Source organism: Barbus barbus, assembly GCF_936440315.1.
Source record: "Barbus barbus genome assembly, chromosome: 1".
Taxonomy (NCBI): Eukaryota; Metazoa; Chordata; class Actinopteri; order Cypriniformes; family Cyprinidae; genus Barbus; species Barbus barbus.
Window position 1 is genome coordinate 46261481 of NC_136729.1, and position 19508 is coordinate 46280988.

Consider the following 19508-nt stretch of genomic DNA (forward strand, 5'->3'; position numbering starts at 1 on the left):
GTAAGACAGTATGCTTTGGAATGTAGTGAAGTAAAAGTTTTCCAAAGAAAAACACTCAGATACTTTTAAATGTACTTGAGTAAAGTAAAAATAGTTCACTACTGTCCGCCTCCGTCTCAGCATGACATCTCCTGTACATTAGACACTCGTGAGTTCATGTTGTTTATTTTCATTTATTTGTGCAATATTTTTCTTGTTCACCAGGTCTATACTGACGGGTCTCTTCGCTCCCACCTCCGGTACGGCTTACATTAACGGCTACGACATCCGCTCCGACATGGACACCATCAGGACTCACCTGGGAATGTGTCCACAACACAACGTCCTCTTCAACGAGTAAAACCTCCTCCTGTCTTTCTCCATAATCACAGCAAACAGATCCAGTGCTTTAGTTGTGCAGGATCTGAATACTGACGCATCTGAACTCTATGAAATCTGAGGATAAGGTTTGACAGCTAACGGAAGCCTCGTGAGATGAGTAACAATTCAGCAGAAACAGAGCAGTTCAGCTCAGGTCTTCTCAAGGAAGACAGCAGTTCAACTCGAAATGTTCTTTCAAAACAAATACTCAAACTCGAGGTGATCACAGTTCAACTCAAAAATGTTTTTACATGCAAAGAAGATTTCTGAGCTGCAGGCAATGACAGTTCAGTTCAATTGTGACAGTGGTATCAGGACTACAGCTCTATTCCTGCACTGTCACGCTAGCGAAATTAGCCCTCACCTTAACCGCCAAACCTGAGTCTACAGCTCCTCTCTTTCTCTGCATTTGTGTTTCACTGATGAAGCGATCTCAAGTTCCATTTTATTCTATGACTGAGGCATTTATCCGTCACAGTTCTTACAAATGCATGAGAAAAAACAGCATATACGTCACATGTGACAGAGGATATTAGCTTTCTTCACGTGAATATTTTGGTAACCCTCTATGGTATGGAGTTGCCAACAATTCATTTCTACTTATTTCCTTGTTCTGAAAAAAAAAAGCAATATATTGCACCATGGTAATTAGAAGGGTCGGCCTTAAGGTAGTCAATGATGTGCTGTTTTTAAGTCAAATGACATTTGAATGTTCCTCCAAAACACTTTCCCACTGTCACCCTCACATGGAGGACATCTGGTGAAGTGCTCCAGAAATTGCTCTGTTAACCTCATTTCTGAACATCTCTTCTTAAAGGGGAATTTTTTATTTTTGGTTAGTAAATTACAGATTTTTATTCACAAATCAATATTGTATAACATAGTTTTACTGTAAATTAAGAAAATGTCTATGTTCCCATATGGCAACGCTTTATCACAGTGGAATTGAAGACATGTATTTCCCCATTCACTGAAAAAAAAATATTCATTGAATTTACTAAAAAAAAAATTGTGAAATTTTTGAAATCTTTGTGAAAAGAATTGTGCATTACAATTGAAAAGAAAATCATAATTTAATATAAAAACTACTTTGTTGGGCCATTTTGGTACACTGTTGCCATATGGCGACATTTTCCTAAATACCCCCCCCCCCCCCCCCCACACACAGACACACATTTTTTTTTTTTATTATCTGTTTTGATTTTTATAATTGAAGCTATTTTATGTAAACAAAAAAATTTTACATAATGCATACCATAGAGGGTTAACCTGTGAATGTGAACTAACTTATATTATTTGAAGTACTAAAATTATATAAAGGAATAAAAAATAAAATATAGTAAAAATTAAGAATAAAAACTGAAATAATGAAAAATGAATGCTAACTAAAATATTTATAAATGCTACAATCATATACAAATAATACTGAAATTCTGAGCAAGATATGAAATCAGGTGTGTAAGAATTATTTGTGCACACAAGTGTTTTATGAACAAAAGCCTGAAAACTTGTCTCTTCTAAATATTAAATATAAATATTACAGGAAAAATTCAATTAAGCATATAAATTTTGCCTTGACAACTAACCTATATATTTGAAGTATTAAAATTACTAAATAAAAAATAAAACTAAATAGAAATATTAAAAAACAACAAATAAAAAGCACAAAAGCACATCAAATTATTAACATTTAAATTTAAAAAATATGAAAATAATTGTACTACTGTAATTAAGAATATTAATTAACATATAATTAATTCTAAAACAATACCGAATTCAGTTGTGTAAGAAAGTATTTCTACACAAATCTAACTAAAATATTAATAGACCCTTGAGTGTTTTATGAACAAAAACCTGAAAACTTTTTGTCTATTTATACCTGTTTACAACCATATATTTCATATTTTTGTACAAGTATGTGTGAGTATTATACATCGCATATGTTCTTATTTGTGTGTGTAAGTTAGTATTTATTTGCATATATTCATGTTTCCCGTTTGTTTCAGTCTGACTGTGGAGGAGCACATTTATTTCTACGCCCGTCTGAAGGGCCGGAGCTCTAAAGAGGTGAAGAAGGAGATTGATCAGATGATTCAAGACGTGGGTCTGCCTCACAAACGCAAAGACCTCGCCAAGAACCTCTCAGGTGTGTTTGCATCAGCAGCGCTCTGTTCTCACTGACGCGCTCTTCCTGTGGAGATCTGGTAACCGTCTGTTGTCTGTGTGCAGGTGGGATGCAGAGGAAGCTGTCCGTCGCCATCGCGTTCGTGGGCGGATCCAACGTGGTGATTCTGGACGAGCCTACGGCAGGAGTCGATCCGTACGCACGCAGAGGCATCTGGGAGCTGCTGCTCAAATACAAACAAGGTAAGAGAAATCAACAAATGTAAACACCGTAAACCGAGGATTCAGGGACTGTTGCATTGAATCACGGCATGAAAGACACAATTAACAATCCTGCATTTGTCTTAAGGTAGTCACACAGGGATGGACATTTAGTCTTTTTCCCAAGTTAAAAAGTTTAGAAGCACCAAAAAACAAACAAGCAAAGAAGCAACTTTAGTGGTGCAATGAAAACATATCACATATCATATGTGTGTGTGTGTGTGTGAGACCCTGGAGCACAAACCCAGTCTTAAGTCGCTGGGGTATATTTGTAGCAATAGCCAACAATACACTGTATGGGCCAAAATCATAATTTTTTCTTTTATGCCAAAAATCACTCGAATATTAAGTAAAGATCATGCTCCATGAAGATATTTTGTACATTTCCTACCGTAAATATATTAAAACGTAATTTTTGATTAGTAATATGCATTGCTAAGAACTTCATTTGAACAACTTTAAAGGCGATTTTCTTAATATTTAGATTTTTTTGCACCCTCAGATTCCAGATTTTCAAATAGTTGTATCTCAGCTAAATATTGTCCTATCCTAACAAACCATACATCAATGTATAAATCGTTTTAGTATATATATATATTACTGTTACATTATTATTTATATTACATTGCATTAATTATAAACAAGGCTGACACACTGGGACTCTTATTTTGAAATGTTTATTGCTGTTTATTCAAAAAAGACGAGGAATATACACTATTCTATCTTACAACCATCTACAAAATATGACAATATAAACAACATAAAGTAAACAGTGTCATAATTCTATTGGCATAAATGCATGGTATTCATTGATTGTGAATTGCTCTGAAAGAATGTGTAATAGTGGCACTATTTTACTTTGAAATGTGCAACGCTCACATTTATTTCATTCAGTCATCACATTTTGAAGTTTATTAATCACATTAGGTTGTGTCTCAATTCCTGCTTTTCCAAGATGTTTGTTTTAAGATATTTAAGATATTTTATGATTGTTTCATGACTTTCCATTTGCACCCAAGCTCCTAAATACATTTATTTTTAGTAAATACTCACACCGTTGAGTCCTGTCACATTGCCAGTGAAATTTCACAGACATTTCAGCAAACAAAGGTCCATTGCCAACAGTGTAGCAATGTGGTGTTTCATCCTCACACACAACTCCCGATCACATCCCTGGGAGTTGAGCCTATGAACCTGAATGGTTTGTTGGCGAAATCCAGTCATTTCGATTAGATTCCTATTGAAATGACTGGATTTTGCTAACGAAACCTTCAAGGTCATGGGTTCAATTTCTAGAATGCACATTGGCATGAATGCATTTAGCAGACAAATTTAACAACAAAATAAATAAATCTCAGAGAAACCAATATTCATAATATACAAAGGCAGGAAGAAATGCGATGAAGAAAAATGCATTGAAGTACTTTGGATAAAATTAGATGTCAGATGCATCAATATAAATGCGATCCACATAGATGATGAAGAAACTGCATCAGGACATGATCATCTGGAATAAGAGGAATGGTAATTAACATGGTTACGGATGTCAGAAAGAGATCAAAGATGACAGGCATTACACATCCCATTTGAATGAAGAATAAGACACTGAATCTCACTCTCTGCCTCATGAGCTTGAATGCGTCATGGATCTGCTGCAGAAATTTGACAGCACTTTCCATCTCAGTCCAGAGATCATGGTGATCAATGGTGTCAAAGGTTCTGGCAGGTCAATAAAAGCAATGAGACGGTCAGTATTCTGTCCCTGCGTCTGGCAGCGGCGGAGCGATCTTTGCTGATGATGCTCTGCAGGATGTATCTGCGGGGTTAAAGCGCTGGAGCAGAACATCATGACTCTCTCAGTAGCTTGTCTGAGATGTCAAAACTGTTTTCAACTGTCACACTTTCTCTTATGAATTGTGACAGTGCTCTTTCCAGTTTTGAGCAATGATTTGGTTCCTACACGCTGTAAAGGCGAGGACTTTGTGGAAGAAGATCCTCAGGCCTGCAGTCTTTGGCGTTCTTATCTCCCTGGGCTCGACGGTATCACCACCGTGACCAGCTCAGTTTTTTTAAGATCAATGCAAAAGACACTAAAAATAATCTGTTGATTTTGGTCACACAAATAAGCAAACTCATGTATCCACAGCCCAGACATACTGGTTCTTTCACACCACATGAAGGACACCATGATATCCAAGGACGTTAGATGTAATGTAGTGTGCCACCATTTTTTATTCAGATTGTATTGGCAGAATGAATAACATATAAAATTTCAGTTTGCCTTCGATTCAGACAAGAATACGACTTGGGTTCTAGTTCTAGTAGACTTTCTTAATATGGATTTCAAAAAAGGTCTTTTGTGTTATATTTCCACTTGCACTAATCTTAAAGTTGCTTTGGGTTTGTATAAAGGTGTGTTGATTTATTATTATATTTATTAATTTATATTTATTTGGTTGTTTTATTAATGGAAAAAAACAATTCAATTCAAGCTCAGGAACATTCAGCTGATACACCCCTTAACGTTTTTTCAAATTAAATCCAGCTGACCGACATCTGTCAAAACTGTTAAGTGTCTAGTCCCTTTTATTTGTGTACACTCACAATAACAACAAAACTTTGTGCTTTTGGAAAATAAAGAAAAAAACAGGGTACACTCTCTGGCTTCTCCGTCTCCGCGAAGTACTTTTAGAAACATGTCAGTAAAATGAACTGTAACTCAGCAAATACTCAACACAGAGACATGGGAGGTATATATATAGAAAGCTTGATGTGTCTACTTTTAAATGAAGAGTAAAATGTAGTTTTCATATCGAAAAACAAATATTCTGTGATAAAGTAATCCGTATGAATCCAACACGATGTCCCGTCTAACTCATGATCTCTAATGCAATCCCGCCCACGTGGGGAAAGAAAATCACCTCAGACCCCAGAGGGTTATACTGCTTTTGGAGCACCAACATTGGCTCTGACCTTGGCTTCAACAAAATTACATTTCTCAAAACGTTAGCAAAGAAACATTATTCGTATTATTCATGGACCGTTATGTTTGTGAAAAGTTTTGGTTTTGAGAACATTCATAAATAATATTTTATAACTTAATGAAACATTACATTCTTAGAACATATTTTTGTTAGCTGTGGAGTTATCTGGTCTTTATTAAAGTTCTCTAAACATTAACACAAAACAAAGTATTTATACATCGTTTGTTACTTTTTTTAATGTTTCTTTTGGATGTTCATCTAGCATTTTTTAAATGTTACTAATTGTTTCAGAACATTCAGAAAATAACTTTATTCAGAAATAACATTTGCTTGTTTCTTTAATGTTCATATTATTAAGGAAAAAGTTTTTTAAAACATTTTGATCTTTCAGAGAACATTTCGAAGTAATGTTTTCATAACTTATTGAAACGTTCGCAAAACTGTCACAGTCTTAACGTTCCAACACAAAGGTGTTTAATACAATAATAAGCTCAGGGTATCCAAGTCCAGATAACAGTGTGCACTTTAACACAAACACACTTTTATTTTATTCAGGAATCGAGATACACAAAGTGAGGAAATAAAAGAACTTAATTATACACAGATAACAAACCAAAGTCCATGATAAGGAAAACTAAACTGACAGTTCCTCACTAAAAAAAACAGTTTTTGTTAGCTGGATTTGAATGACCTGCTTTTTTAATAATGTCTGAATGTTAGCACATAAACATTATTTATATATCGTTCATGGAATGGCTTTTTTTTATTATTTGGATGTTCATATAACATTTTTTTAAATGTTACTACTTGTGTCTCCTTCTTATGTAAATCGTGTGAATGCAAAAGACCACTGAAAAATAGGCGAATCAAAACATAACACCGACTGTGACGTTACAGTCGGGATCACGCCCCCAACATTTGCATAAACCCGCCCATGTTCTAGGCCAGCCTCCAGCCGAACCATCAGAAGTTCTGCAGGTATTGTGGAGAAACAGGCGCGGACAACAGCGAAAATGGCAGATCATGGAAATAAATGTAATGTTCCAGGCTGTGCAGGGGATGTGAAGTGCAGGGATGGGTTGGTGTCTGTATTCAGAAAGGCACGGAAAGCAAATAACGCATTCTAATAAAATAACGCGAGCCACTAAAGGGACATGGTTAGCTCTTTGCTAGCTGTAGCCTGTTACAGTACATAAGATTTCACTTACCACACACAGATGACTGAGGATGATGGTGGATGATTTACAGATCCTGAGCACCACTGACAAGCATCTGATCTTGTAAAATGTGTCATAAGTACTGCCGCTCCATAGAATAAACAGAGTTTGTGCGATCGCGAATCTCGAAAGCTAAAGTGAAAGTGATTGTGCATTTGAAAGCATTTTTATATACAGTATAATAACCCAACTATATAGCTGCGAGAGAAAGTATTGAAATGTATATTTTCTCTGTGTTTCCTTCCTGCTGTGTGAGCTACTGAAATGAGCACACTGTGAAACAGCCAATCAGAGCAGAGCTCAACATTATTATTCATGACCCTTCCAAATAAGCCAATAATAGACCACTAGGGAGAAATCCTAGGGTTTTAAATGCACATGTAAAACCATTTCTGGATCATTTTTGCCCTTACCTAAGCCACATACCTTCTATTTAGATATCAGAGAACAATTTAAAATACTGTATCAATGCATTCTATGGCATCTTTAAAGCACTGTTTATTTGATTTGTATCTTGTCTTGTTGTTTGTAATTAATGTCTTATTTTGCTTACTTGAGAAGCTGAGATGTCAGTGTAAAACTCTCTGACAGTGCAAGCTTGTTAAATCAGTTATAAAAATATTACACGTTCAGTTTATAATTATTGTCAATACTAATAAGTCCTACAGTCCTCCGGGGACTGAACTCGTATATTCAGCCCATTTCAGCTGGATCACGCGTGTAATTAGAGAGCAGTTGATGATTATTTGATTAGTGCAGCTGATTATTGTCTGATTAATAATTTAGGAAAATTAAATGTGTACTAGTGCAGATAATTGGGCTGAGAGTGGCCTTTTGTCACACATAAACACACACACACACTCATACACAGATTGAATTAGGAGTTCTTGGCATTTGCTGTGTGATTTAAAGTGTTTGCTTCCACAGGTGGTGAATAATAGACTAACATTCAGATATAAAAATATGATTTTGTTTTAAAGAAGTCTCTTCTGCTCACCAAGGCTGCATTCATTCGATTAAATATATAGTAAAATCATTAATATTGGGAAATATTATTACAATTTCAAATAGCTGTTTTCCATGCAAATATAATTGGTGAAATATAATTGATTGCTGTGATCAAATCTGTATTTTCAGCATCATTACTCCAGTCTTCAGAGTCACATGATCTTCAGAAATCATTCTAATATACTGATTTACTGATCAACAAACATTTCTGATTATTATCAATGTTGAAAACAGTTGTGCTGCATAATATTTTTGAGGAAACTGTGATACATTTTATTTTTCAGGATTCACAGATGAATAGAAAGTTGAAAAGAACAGCATTTATTTTAAATAGAAAACATTTGTAACATTATAAATGTGTTTACTGTCACTTTTGAACATTCCAAACTAACAAAAAGAAATGTTCTAAGAACATTCCCAACGTTCCAATTATTAAAAAGTTATTTCTCTGAACATTCTAAATACCCACTATTTTTTAAATGGTTATGGAAACGTTACTTTTGACTGCTTTTAGAACAGTCTGAAACAAGTAGCTGATGTTATATGAATAGAAATGTTAGATGAGCACTGCTAATGTTTTGAGAGCATTATTTAAGACCAGATAACTTTATATGAACAATACATTAATGTCACTGGGGAAACGTTCATACGTTGCTCAGAGAACCTTTACAAAGCATTCTGTCAGCTGAGTTAGTGTAATTAAATATGTGAATGAATAAATGTGTTTCACGCATCGCATTTGTCTTTTAGAAGTAAATCACACAGTGCTGATGAAGCCACTGTTGCGTTATCAAGGTCTGTTCGGAATTTTAGCATTTATGCAACATTTTTAAAACTTGACTTTTTGCTTTAGTCCCACAGAAACTGAAATTTAAAGTGCATGCAAGCATATTGTTTTTTGTTTGTTGGGTTCTGTTTTTTGGTCAGTATGTGTATATTGTGCTCTTTTGGCCTTGTTTGATGGATTACTGTTCCATAATACAAAGCAACACAAATCAAAGCAGTCATCTCTCTATATATTTCTTCTTCTCTCTTTCTATCTATTCATCTCTCCGTGGCTCTCCAGTGCTGTTTTATTGTCTGGAGCTGAATGTCACTATGAATGAGTTTCCTGAAACACATCCATCTGACTGAACGCTGTGATGTGTGTGTTTGTGCCTGTACATCCATTCTATTCATTCATTCATTCATTCATTCATTTTCTTTAAATGACTTCATAATTCAGATAACATCACATATATACAGGGTTTCTGCCGGCTTTCATTTGCACTTAAAGGTGTGGAAAGTCATAAACTCATGGCATGCAAATGTTGCATGCACTGCAACGAAATTAATTCCTTCCTCAGTATTTTTTAGTCGTGTTTTCCAGTACAAACATCTAAACATCTTAAGTAAAGATACATTTACTTTAGATGAAAATTTAACACATAAAATCTTGTTTTCTGAGATATTGGCCGTCAACGGGGGATGAAAACTTATTTTCCCATTAAAATAAGTCGATTTTTCTGTTCTTGTTTTAATCAAATTCACTTCATTTTGGCCAGTTTCTCATGAAACAAGACTTCTTAAGTCATTTTGCTTCTCAGATATGTTATAATCTTAGTCATTGGCACTGGAAAACAAGACAAAAATCTTTTTGCAGTATGATCAGAAGGTAAATTCCATATTTTAGTATATATCTTTTTGTAAAATGAATTAAACAGTAATGGAGATGTTGGACCTGTTGTGTGTTTTAAAGCATTGCTAATGTGAGACACCATATTGATGTATTGTGTTCCATTCTATTTATTATTTACTTTTTTTTGCACAAAACCTGTAGGCTATGCAACTCTCCAACAAACACGTTTTCCATTTCAAAGCTTTGAGTTTGTATAGTCGCTGTGTCCAGATCGCTGCTTTACAGCATCCAACATCAGCATCTCTCAATATAAACAAGTTTCTCTGCCAGGTTTGACGTCTGTCTTTGGGAAGCACAGATGCATGATATTTCATGATATTTCTGCTCTCGGCAAGTCAAAGGACAGACGCCTTGAACTCCCACCGCCTCGTCACACAGGCAGAGCAGAAATAATGCCGGCGCTGAGCCCCGCGGGTGTCTGGCTTCAGCGGGAGCTCCGGCGAATACAAAACACGGGGAACTTTTCTATACAGAGTGAGATATAAAAGCGCCTATATATAGAGCGTGCTGTTTTCCAGTGCACCTGCGCTTCAAACGCGCCCCATCCCATTCAGATGAGCTTCAGAAATGCACGCTCGGTGCTGAACTTTAATGGTTTTTCTCGTGCCCACGAGCGCTGAACGTGTGTTCGTTTGATGTCTGTGTCTCTTCCAGGTCGTACCATCATTCTGTCGACACATCACATGGATGAAGCGGATATTCTGGGCGATCGTATCGCCATCATCTCGCACGGCCGAGTCTGCTGCTGCGGCTCCTCGCTCTTCCTCAAGAAAAACTACGGTAGAGGTTATTACCTGACGGTCGCGCGGGCCAATCAGGAGCGAGTCGCAGCTCAACGAGTCCCAGCGATTAAAGAGGTAAACTGGCCCTGACAGCACTCAGCGATCAGCCAGGCGTCTGTTCAGGTCGCTTAGGTTGCAGTTAACAAGTCCAGGCCTTCTACACTCAACATAAACTATAAAGTAGACAATAATAAAATACCAACATTTCACTAGAAAAAATATACACTGAGAAAATTTTAGCAAAAAATGATAAAGAAACGGCAAGTAACTTTTAATTTTGAAGCAGTAATGGTAAATAGTAAAACATACTTCAGTAATCTTTAGTAATTTTTTGAACTTATAATTTATTTAATTATTAAAACAAAAAATAATATACATAATACTCCTATATCGTTCAGTTATGGTTTTTTATTTATTTTTAAAAATAATTTACATACTACTGTAGTATTTATATTTTTTTATATTTTCAGTGTTTGTTGTAATTTATAGTTACAGTAATTTTTTTGTGCTTTTGTCTATATATATATACATACATTTTCATTCTGTTTAATGTTCATTTATTATATTTCATTTAAGTTTTATCAGGTATTTTTTATTATTTTAGCTTGATTTCAATTGACGTTTTTATCAATTTAGTTAACAATAATAACACTGATAATATTTACCACAAAGGGGTCCTGATGTTTTATTAAGGGCCAAAAAATTAACTTTATTGAGAGCCGTTGGTTTTGAATTATATCCAACAATAATATTAAAATATATATTTTTTTTGTAAATCAACTTTCAAAAATGAAATGAAGATATGTTTCAGTACCACTTTTTTTTCAGTCCTGATTTGGCATCTTTGATTTACCATATTAAGAAATTACAAGATATGCACAATGTTTAAACTTCAGAAACAATTTGTTTAAAGGCACATTTGTTCCTAGAGTGTTTTATCCAGTAAAATGTTGAAAACAGCTGAACAAACCTGTCAGTCAAAACTAGTCGACTAGTTATGTCCCATCCCTTACCAGCAGCCATGTGGTTAATGTTTTTAATATTGCATTCCATATTTCTTTGTGTGTGTGTCTGACAGTGTGATAAATTCAGCGTGGATGAAGGAATTTGCAGTGACAGCATCAGCAGTCTGGACCCGCCAGGTTCACAGCTCACACACTCTCTACTGAACACACTCACAGTGTCATTGTTCATGTGTGTAAATGTATTTGCATGCTCTTTCTGATCAGACGCAGCGGATCTGAGTCGACTGGTGCGGCGGCACGTGCCGGAGGCCGAGTTTCTGGAGGTCGTAGGTCAGGAGCTGGTGTATGTGCTGCCGTATACGGGTGCCACAAACGGCAGCTTCGCATCCCTCTTTAAAGAACTGGATCTGGAGAAGAGCGCTCTGGGCGTCACCAGCTACGGGATATCAGACACGAGTCTGGAGGAGGTACACAAACGGTTACATGTGCGGTCCATTTAGTTTCTACCACTTTACACTAATGCATTTGTATCTGTTCACATTTGACTTTGATGTGCAGATGCATAGCTGCAGATATTCAGCTCCAAATCAATGCATCACAGACAATTGATTTATCGAAACCAGTAAAGATCATATACAATTGTGCATAACCTGAGAAAAGCCTTCAGTTTCCCATCCCGCTATTTTGCCATAAACACAGCAATTACATGATATTTTTCAGTTCACTTCAGCAAAAGGCTGATACCAAACAAACCAGCAAACCAGTCTTAGTTGAATTTATTTAGAACTTATTAAAAAATATACCAATGTTTTAATGCTCAATGCCACAGAAAAAGAATCGGCATGTGAATTAAATTTCACGTTTTCAAAAAAATCATAATAAATAGTATTAAATATTAAAACTTAACATTAAAAGCATCTTATGCTCAACAAGGATGCATTTATTAGATCAAAAATGCAATAAAATCAGTAAAATTGTAAACAGTATTATAATATATATTTTATGTGAATATCTGTTAAACTGTAATTTATTTCTGTGCTCAAAGCTGTATTTTCAGCATCATTACTCCAGTCTTCAGTGTCACATGATCTTCAGAAATCATAATAATATACTGATTTACTGCTCAACAAACATTTCTGATTATTATCAATACTGAAAACAGCTGTGCTGCTGAATATGTGGAAATTGTGATACATTTTATTTTCAGAATTCTAAAAGTTAAAAAATAAATATAAAAATTGTGTAACAATATAATTTAGAATTTATTTACTGTCACGTTTGATCAATTTAATGCATCCTTGCTGAAAGTATTAAGAAGAAGTCAAAAGCTAATGAAACCTTACTGACCTTTTTTGTAGTGAAATGTCCAGATGAAGCTGTGTACATCATTTCCTGGTGTTTAATTTCACAGATCTTCCTGAAGGTAGCTGAAGACACAGGTGTTGATGTGGAATCCCATGGTAACATCATCTATATTAATATTAATTTTACACTTTAATATACAGTATCGCCATCTCCAACAAGTTTATACAAGATACTCAAAAAACTTTATGACAAGTTATTGATTCGAAATGTCATTTTAAATTATATATTTCTTGAATAATAATAATATATACTTTTTAATATAGTTTATACAATACTTTATTGTTTCTGTTTTTACCAGTCGTATTTTAGGCCATTTTAGGGTTCCTGTCTTTAGCTTTTGCTGCATCTATGTAAATGTCCTTTCCATATATTAAATAAGCACCAGTTATATTAGCCACCAATCCTTCAGAAACAGGCACTTTGTAAAGATGTACTGCATGGTGATAGTTTCACAATTCAACTGCACTCAAGCTGTTCAAATCAGACTGAAATGATCAGGGTTCTTGTTAAACAATAAACCTGAATCTCTCGTTCCTAACAGTGGGATGCTTTAGAAGGATATTCAGTGTATTTGAGGGCCTTACGGTTCTCAGATAAGAACGGGCCGCTCAAATAAGAGCTGAGATGAAGTGTTGCAATTGTACTCTCCTGTCTCACCTCAGAGTGTGTGTGATTGTGTGTATACGTGTGTTAATGCTCCTGCAGATAAGAACAGGTCAGATGAATAAGCTGAATGTATCACACTCCTCTAGAATAACCTCTACTGTGTGTGTGTGTGTGTGTGTGTGTGTGTGTGTGTGTGTGTGTGTGTGTGTGTGTGTGTGTGTGTTAACGTCTCACAGATAAGAAAGGAACTCTTGAACAAAAGCGCAGAAGCAGCTCAAGGATATCAGGAATACAGACTATCAGCTCAGCACTGGAATGCAAAGATGCAAAAGCTGTGAAAAATGGTGCGCTCAAATGTAAACTGACAATATATCCACAACATGCTTATATGTGTATGGAAATAAACACACTGGCTCATTCTTTTACAAACCGATCTTTTGAAAAATTCTGTTAATACTGAGAAAATAATGGCTTTGTATCACAGCACTGCTCTGTATTATTTGTCTCCTTTGTTTTGAAACAGATTCGAAGGTTAAATTCACGAGACGTGTGGAGGGTAAGTCAGAGTTCTTCCATGTTTCCATCTCTAAACATGTAATAGTAGGCTAGCTGTAAGAGTGAGCTAAGTGTAGTGATAAGGCTGCTTTAATAATTATGGTTACTGTAAGCTGTAATAGTGAGGTGGCTGTAAAAGCGAGTCATCTGTAACTACTGTTGCACATTTTAGCTGTGATATAGTTGTACTGTGGTAATCTAGCTTCAGACTAATGGCGTTGTTACAGTATTTTCCCAATAGTAACACCATAATGTATTGAAGTAAATATCCAGCATTCAGCCTGAACTTGAATGTTGATAATACAAGTAATACAAATAATGTATGTGCCATTGGTGTCTATGATTTAAGGCCAATGCAGTTTACAATAGCACATATGGAATATAAATAAGAAGCCTGATGGACGATATAAGTAAAGCACATGAGCCCCTGGCATGATGTTCAGTGGATTTTAGTGGAACCTTGGATTTATTATGAGTGCTCACATTTGTTATTGCAGACATATCCATACACCGTTGGTGGTACTCCGATACTACTTCTCATCATTAATCAAATCATACCATGAGACATACCTAAAGTATTTTAGATACCCTAGAAGTAACAGTGAGGTGGCTGTAATAGCTGAGTCAGCTGAAATAGTTAAGGCAGCTGTAACAATTAGGTACTGTAAAACTGTGGTAACATCTTTATAGTTGAATCAGCTGCAGTAGTTAAGTTAACAGTGAATCATCTCATCTGTAACAGGGAGGCACCTTTAACTTTTGAGGTAGCTGTCATAGTTAAGGTGGATGTAACACTTAGATGCTGTAACAGTGAGGCAGATGCAGTACTTGAGGCAGCTATAATAGGGTGGCTGTCATATTTCAGACAGTTGTAATTAGGCACTGTGTGAGACTGTTGTTTATGTTACAGACACCCAGCGACCCATGTGTGCGACTGGCAAAGGGTCGTACGTCATCACGGGTTGGTCACTGATCAAACAGCAGTTTTTAGCTCTTTTTATCAAGCGTTTCCACCATGCCCGCAGAAGCCGGAGGGGAATCATCGCTCAGGTAAAACCATCAGACACAACCTGTAAAGACCCTCTTTCACCCGTTTTAAGAGAGTCAATCTAACTCTATTTTACATTCTGTAGCTGTGTGAATTTAATCGGTTTAGGCAGGTCTGAGTTTCAGCGTGAATCCAAGCACAACTGTTTTGCACCAAATGCACTGGCCCATCAAAAACAAAAGTGCTTGTCTGTGAGCTCATTTAACAAAGCATGAGCTCATATCAGTTCAGAGAGTTTGGGCTCAAATGTGTTGAATATTTCCTACAATCCCTTCAGTTGTTAAACACACTTATAGCTAGTAGAGATTGAATAGGTGTACACAAGTAATTGCATGCAATGGACACCAAAATAAAATAAAATTAATAAAATATACCAGCTACAAATTCTATCTGTTACTACAGGGTTTCTGAAAGCTGTACAGTATGTAATCGCTTGCCTTGTAATGTTCTCGGCTCTTGGTCAAATAATCTCCATCACTGTGCATATTTTTCATTTTTTTGTATTGGCTGACGCTCGACACCCTGGTTCTCTCAGGGGAAGATGTTCCATTGTTTTCTCCTTCATTATTCCCCATGCGTTCTCCGTCTCCGGCACATTTACATTTTCCTCAGTGTAAACAGAGAGTGTTTGAATTGGGTGTTTGAATTAATTGGACAATCATGGAGTGTAATTAATCAGCTGGAGTGAAGCCGTGTCATCGACTCCTATGCAGCCTGTCTCTCCCTCGCAGGTTTTGTGTGCACTGGTTTCGCTCCGTCTGTCAGCGGAGGGATGGAATGAAAGGAGTACATTTGGAGAGATAGCAGAGTGGAAGAATAGAGAGAAATTAATTATGCTGGGAATGAAGGGTGACAGTGCCAGTTTTTGAAAGTGTTTAATCGAACCCTTTTACACATTTAACTAAGCCAACACAAGCACATGACACTCGTCTGCCAGAGAGAGAGAGAGAGGAGGGAAGAGAGGAGAGAAGAGAGGGGCAATGTGCTAAAAACTTGAGCCACTATGCCACGTGGTGTTTCAGCATACAAACTTGCATCTTATTCACTAATCAGCCGCAATCCATGTGCTTAAACAACACTTCGGCTTAAACATTCAATATATGCATCTCAATGGATTTAAATTGTAAACCTGTATTAGATTATTACTGATACACAGTTAAACTCCCTTAAGTGCAGATGTATTGAAAATGTGTGTGTGTGTGTGTGTGTGTGTGTGTGTGTATCAGGTTGTAATGCCGGCGTTCTTCGTGTGTTTGGCTCTCATCTTCTCACTGATTGTTCCTCCGTTTGTTGAATATCCCAATCTGGAGCTTCAGCCCTGGATGTATGGAGCTCCACAGAATACCTTCTACAGGTACACACATGCACACTAACTTGGTTAAATGTGGCACCATATTATGTACATACAGTATGTATTAGGGGTGTCCCCGACTAAGGATTTTCATAGTCAAATCAGAATTTTTGAATCTTGCCGATATTCGACTGATAGTCGAATCATATGTTTGGGGGCTCAACCAACAACTCAACCAAATGCATCATATACAAGATAAATAATATATACACGATATGTAAACCGGCTGAAATGTTTTGAAATAGGTAAGTTGTACCCTACCTGATCGAAAAAATCCAGTCTTCCACTCTGCCTGTGTCAGTTTGAGTCTTGTTAAAGATTTAAATCCCTGCCGCCAAGATCCTCTGTCGGTCATGGATTATGGAAAGTGAAATTTAAATCCATAGGGGTGGTTGCATTTATTCACGCACGTTAAAATATAGTTTAAGCTTCTTTCTTTTCAGATTATTATTTACAGCATTATTTTAATAGGTTGTATATTAGCTTATTTGCAGAAAACTGGTAGTTTTATGTGAAATCAAAGATTTGAGCACCCCCATATTTCCAAAATGGCGTGATCATAACACCCCGCGAATATTCGACTGAGAGATTGGGAGTCGAATCAGGCTCCTCCTATCGAAGCATCGGATCTTGGACTATTCGGGGTCACCCCTAGTATGTATATATTTATTTAGAGGTCAATAACACAATTTTAACCATATTGGTAAAACTTTAAAATAATGATTTATTTATTAACATGGGATAACTATGTTAGTTAACATAAACTATCAATGAAAATACTTCTTAATCTTAGTTAATGTTAATTTCAACATTTAATAATATGTTATTAAAATCAAAAGTTGTATCTGTTATTTTTAATTAATGGATCTGATCTTACATGAAATAGCAATGTTGTAACAAAGATGAATAAATACTGTAATTAATGAACTGCTCGTTGTTAGTTAACTTTAACTAATGTTAACTAATGATACAGTACCTTATTATAGCAAAGTCTTACCAATAAGTTAACACGCTTGTTCAGAAAGGATGCATTAAATTGATCAAAAGTGCCAGTAAAGACATTTATAATGTTACAAAAGATTTCTATTTCAAATAAATGCTGTTCTTTTGGACTTTCTATTCATCAAAGAATCCTGAAAAATTCTATTATCACAGTTTCCACAAAAATATTGTGCAGCACAACTGTGTTCAACATTAATAATAATCAGAAATGTTTGTTGAGCAGTAAATCAGTATATTATCATGATTTCTGAAGATCATGTGACACTGAAGACTGGAGTAATGATGCTGAAAATTCAGCTGCAGATCACAGAAATACATTACATTTTATTATATATTCACACAGAAAACAGTTATTTTAACTGATAAAGTTTAACAGTATTTACTGTATTTTAGTTCAAATAAATGCAGCCTTGGTGAAGAGAAGAGACTTTTTCAAAAATATAAAAAATTCTAAAGTTTTTAAGGGTAATTTACACATGCAGCTAATTATAATGACTTGGTCAATAACGAGTCTTGTTTGTGTGTTGTAGTTTTGATGATCCTGGTGTCGATCAGGTGGAGAGAGTGAAGAATGCTCTGCTCAGTTCACCGGGATTTGGGACGCGCTGCATGAGCACCAACCCCATACCGTAAGCATCACACACACACACACACACACGCACACGCATGTTGGGTTTCCATGTTTTATGGGGACATCCCATAGGCGTAATGGTTTTTATACTGTACAATCTGTATGTGCTATTGCCCTACACCAACCCTACACCTAAACTTAGCCCTCACAGGAAACATGCTGCATTTTTAGATTTTCAAAAAACTTTATGCTGTATGATTTATAAGCTTGTTTCCTCATGGGGACCAAAAAATGTCCCCACAAGATTAAGATTTACTGGTATTACTATCCTTGTGGGGACATTTGGTCCCCAGGACGTGATGAATACCAGGTGCACACACACACACACACACACACACACGCACACACAGGTGTAGCAGCTTGACTGTGTGTTTCCTGTTCCTCCTTCAGTAAATTGCCGTGTAACCCGGGAGGCACTGATTGGTTCACTCCGGCGGTGGATCCGTCCATCACTGAGATCTTTGAGAAGGGGAACTGGAGCATGGAGAACCCGTCTCCAGACTGCCAATGCAGCACGCCGCAGCGCAGCATCATGCTCCCAGACTGCCCGCCCGGAGCCGGTGGTTTACCGCCACAGCAGGTCACACACACACTTACACACACACACACACACTGGTGAATGGCCACTGGCTGTAGTCGTATACAATTGCCAATTATGGTTTGCACATTGCTGATACAGCTTTATGCCAGAGGCTTCAGCTTGATTTTGTCCAACTGCTATTTGTTTAAGCACTGTGGTTAAGAAACAGGGTGCATATACTAGCCCTGCTGTATTACATGTGATATGTACATTTCTTTGATCAAAACTTTGCCTTCTGTCGTCTGATTAACAGTTAGACTTTTTCAGAAAGTGAAATATCCTTTAGTGTCATTGTACTGACATCAACCTTCAACTATTTTTGCTGTGAAATCTACTGAATTTTATAAAGTAAACGTGATAACTTTGATATTTGTATTAATATTTCAAGATGAACACTTAATTACTTCCCTTTTAAAAAACTAGCATGTGTGGTAACATGTGTGTTAAAAAACTAACACACACACACACACACATGTTGGTTTTGCTACACACACACACACACACACACAGGAGATGTTTTGTCTTGAAACATAATCGTGGATGTTTTTGGATAAAGGAGGCTGGATGAATCTTATCCGCTGCCACAGGGTTTCAGATACATCAAATGATGCTTTAATTAGACCAGCAGCAAACACACACACACACACACACACACACACCCACATGAAAACCCTGAAGGGTTAGGTGTGGAAAAAATTATTTCAAAACATTTTTTTTCTGCTGTGTGTAATAACACAAAACTGGTGTTCAGCACAATTTCTCAATTTTTTTTTTTTTTTTTTCATTTCATGTAATCAAGAGTTTAAAAGGTCATCATATAAAAAAAAAAAAACATTTTTGACTTAACAATTAGCATGTGCTGTCAGTGTCAACCACTGGGGGCACATTTTATTTATTTATTTATGCTTTGTTGTTGTTGTTGTTTGTTTATTTTTTTGTTTGCTGTAACAGACAAAAAAAAACAAGATAAAAAAATGGAAAAACATTTATT

General features: G+C 36.1%; 1 protein-coding gene across 1 annotated transcript in view; it reads left to right on the forward strand.

The window, feature by feature from the left end:
• The window catches only part of LOC306872514 (phospholipid-transporting ATPase ABCA1-like), a 151931-nt gene that overhangs the window by 86948 nt on the left and 45475 nt on the right, over positions 1-19508 (forward strand). Inside the window, exons 20-32 of the mRNA XM_079421115.1 lie at positions 205-336; positions 2367-2506; positions 2590-2727; positions 10287-10489; positions 11493-11556; positions 11644-11846; positions 12791-12839; positions 13587-13694; positions 13874-13906; positions 14816-14955; positions 16180-16307; positions 17837-17935; positions 18328-18517. Of these exons, the coding sequence (XP_079277241.1) occupies positions 205-336; positions 2367-2506; positions 2590-2727; positions 10287-10489; positions 11493-11556; positions 11644-11846; positions 12791-12839; positions 13587-13694; positions 13874-13906; positions 14816-14955; positions 16180-16307; positions 17837-17935; positions 18328-18517 (1627 nt within the window). The remainder of the gene's footprint in view (positions 1-204; positions 337-2366; positions 2507-2589; positions 2728-10286; positions 10490-11492; positions 11557-11643; positions 11847-12790; positions 12840-13586; positions 13695-13873; positions 13907-14815; positions 14956-16179; positions 16308-17836; positions 17936-18327; positions 18518-19508) is intronic.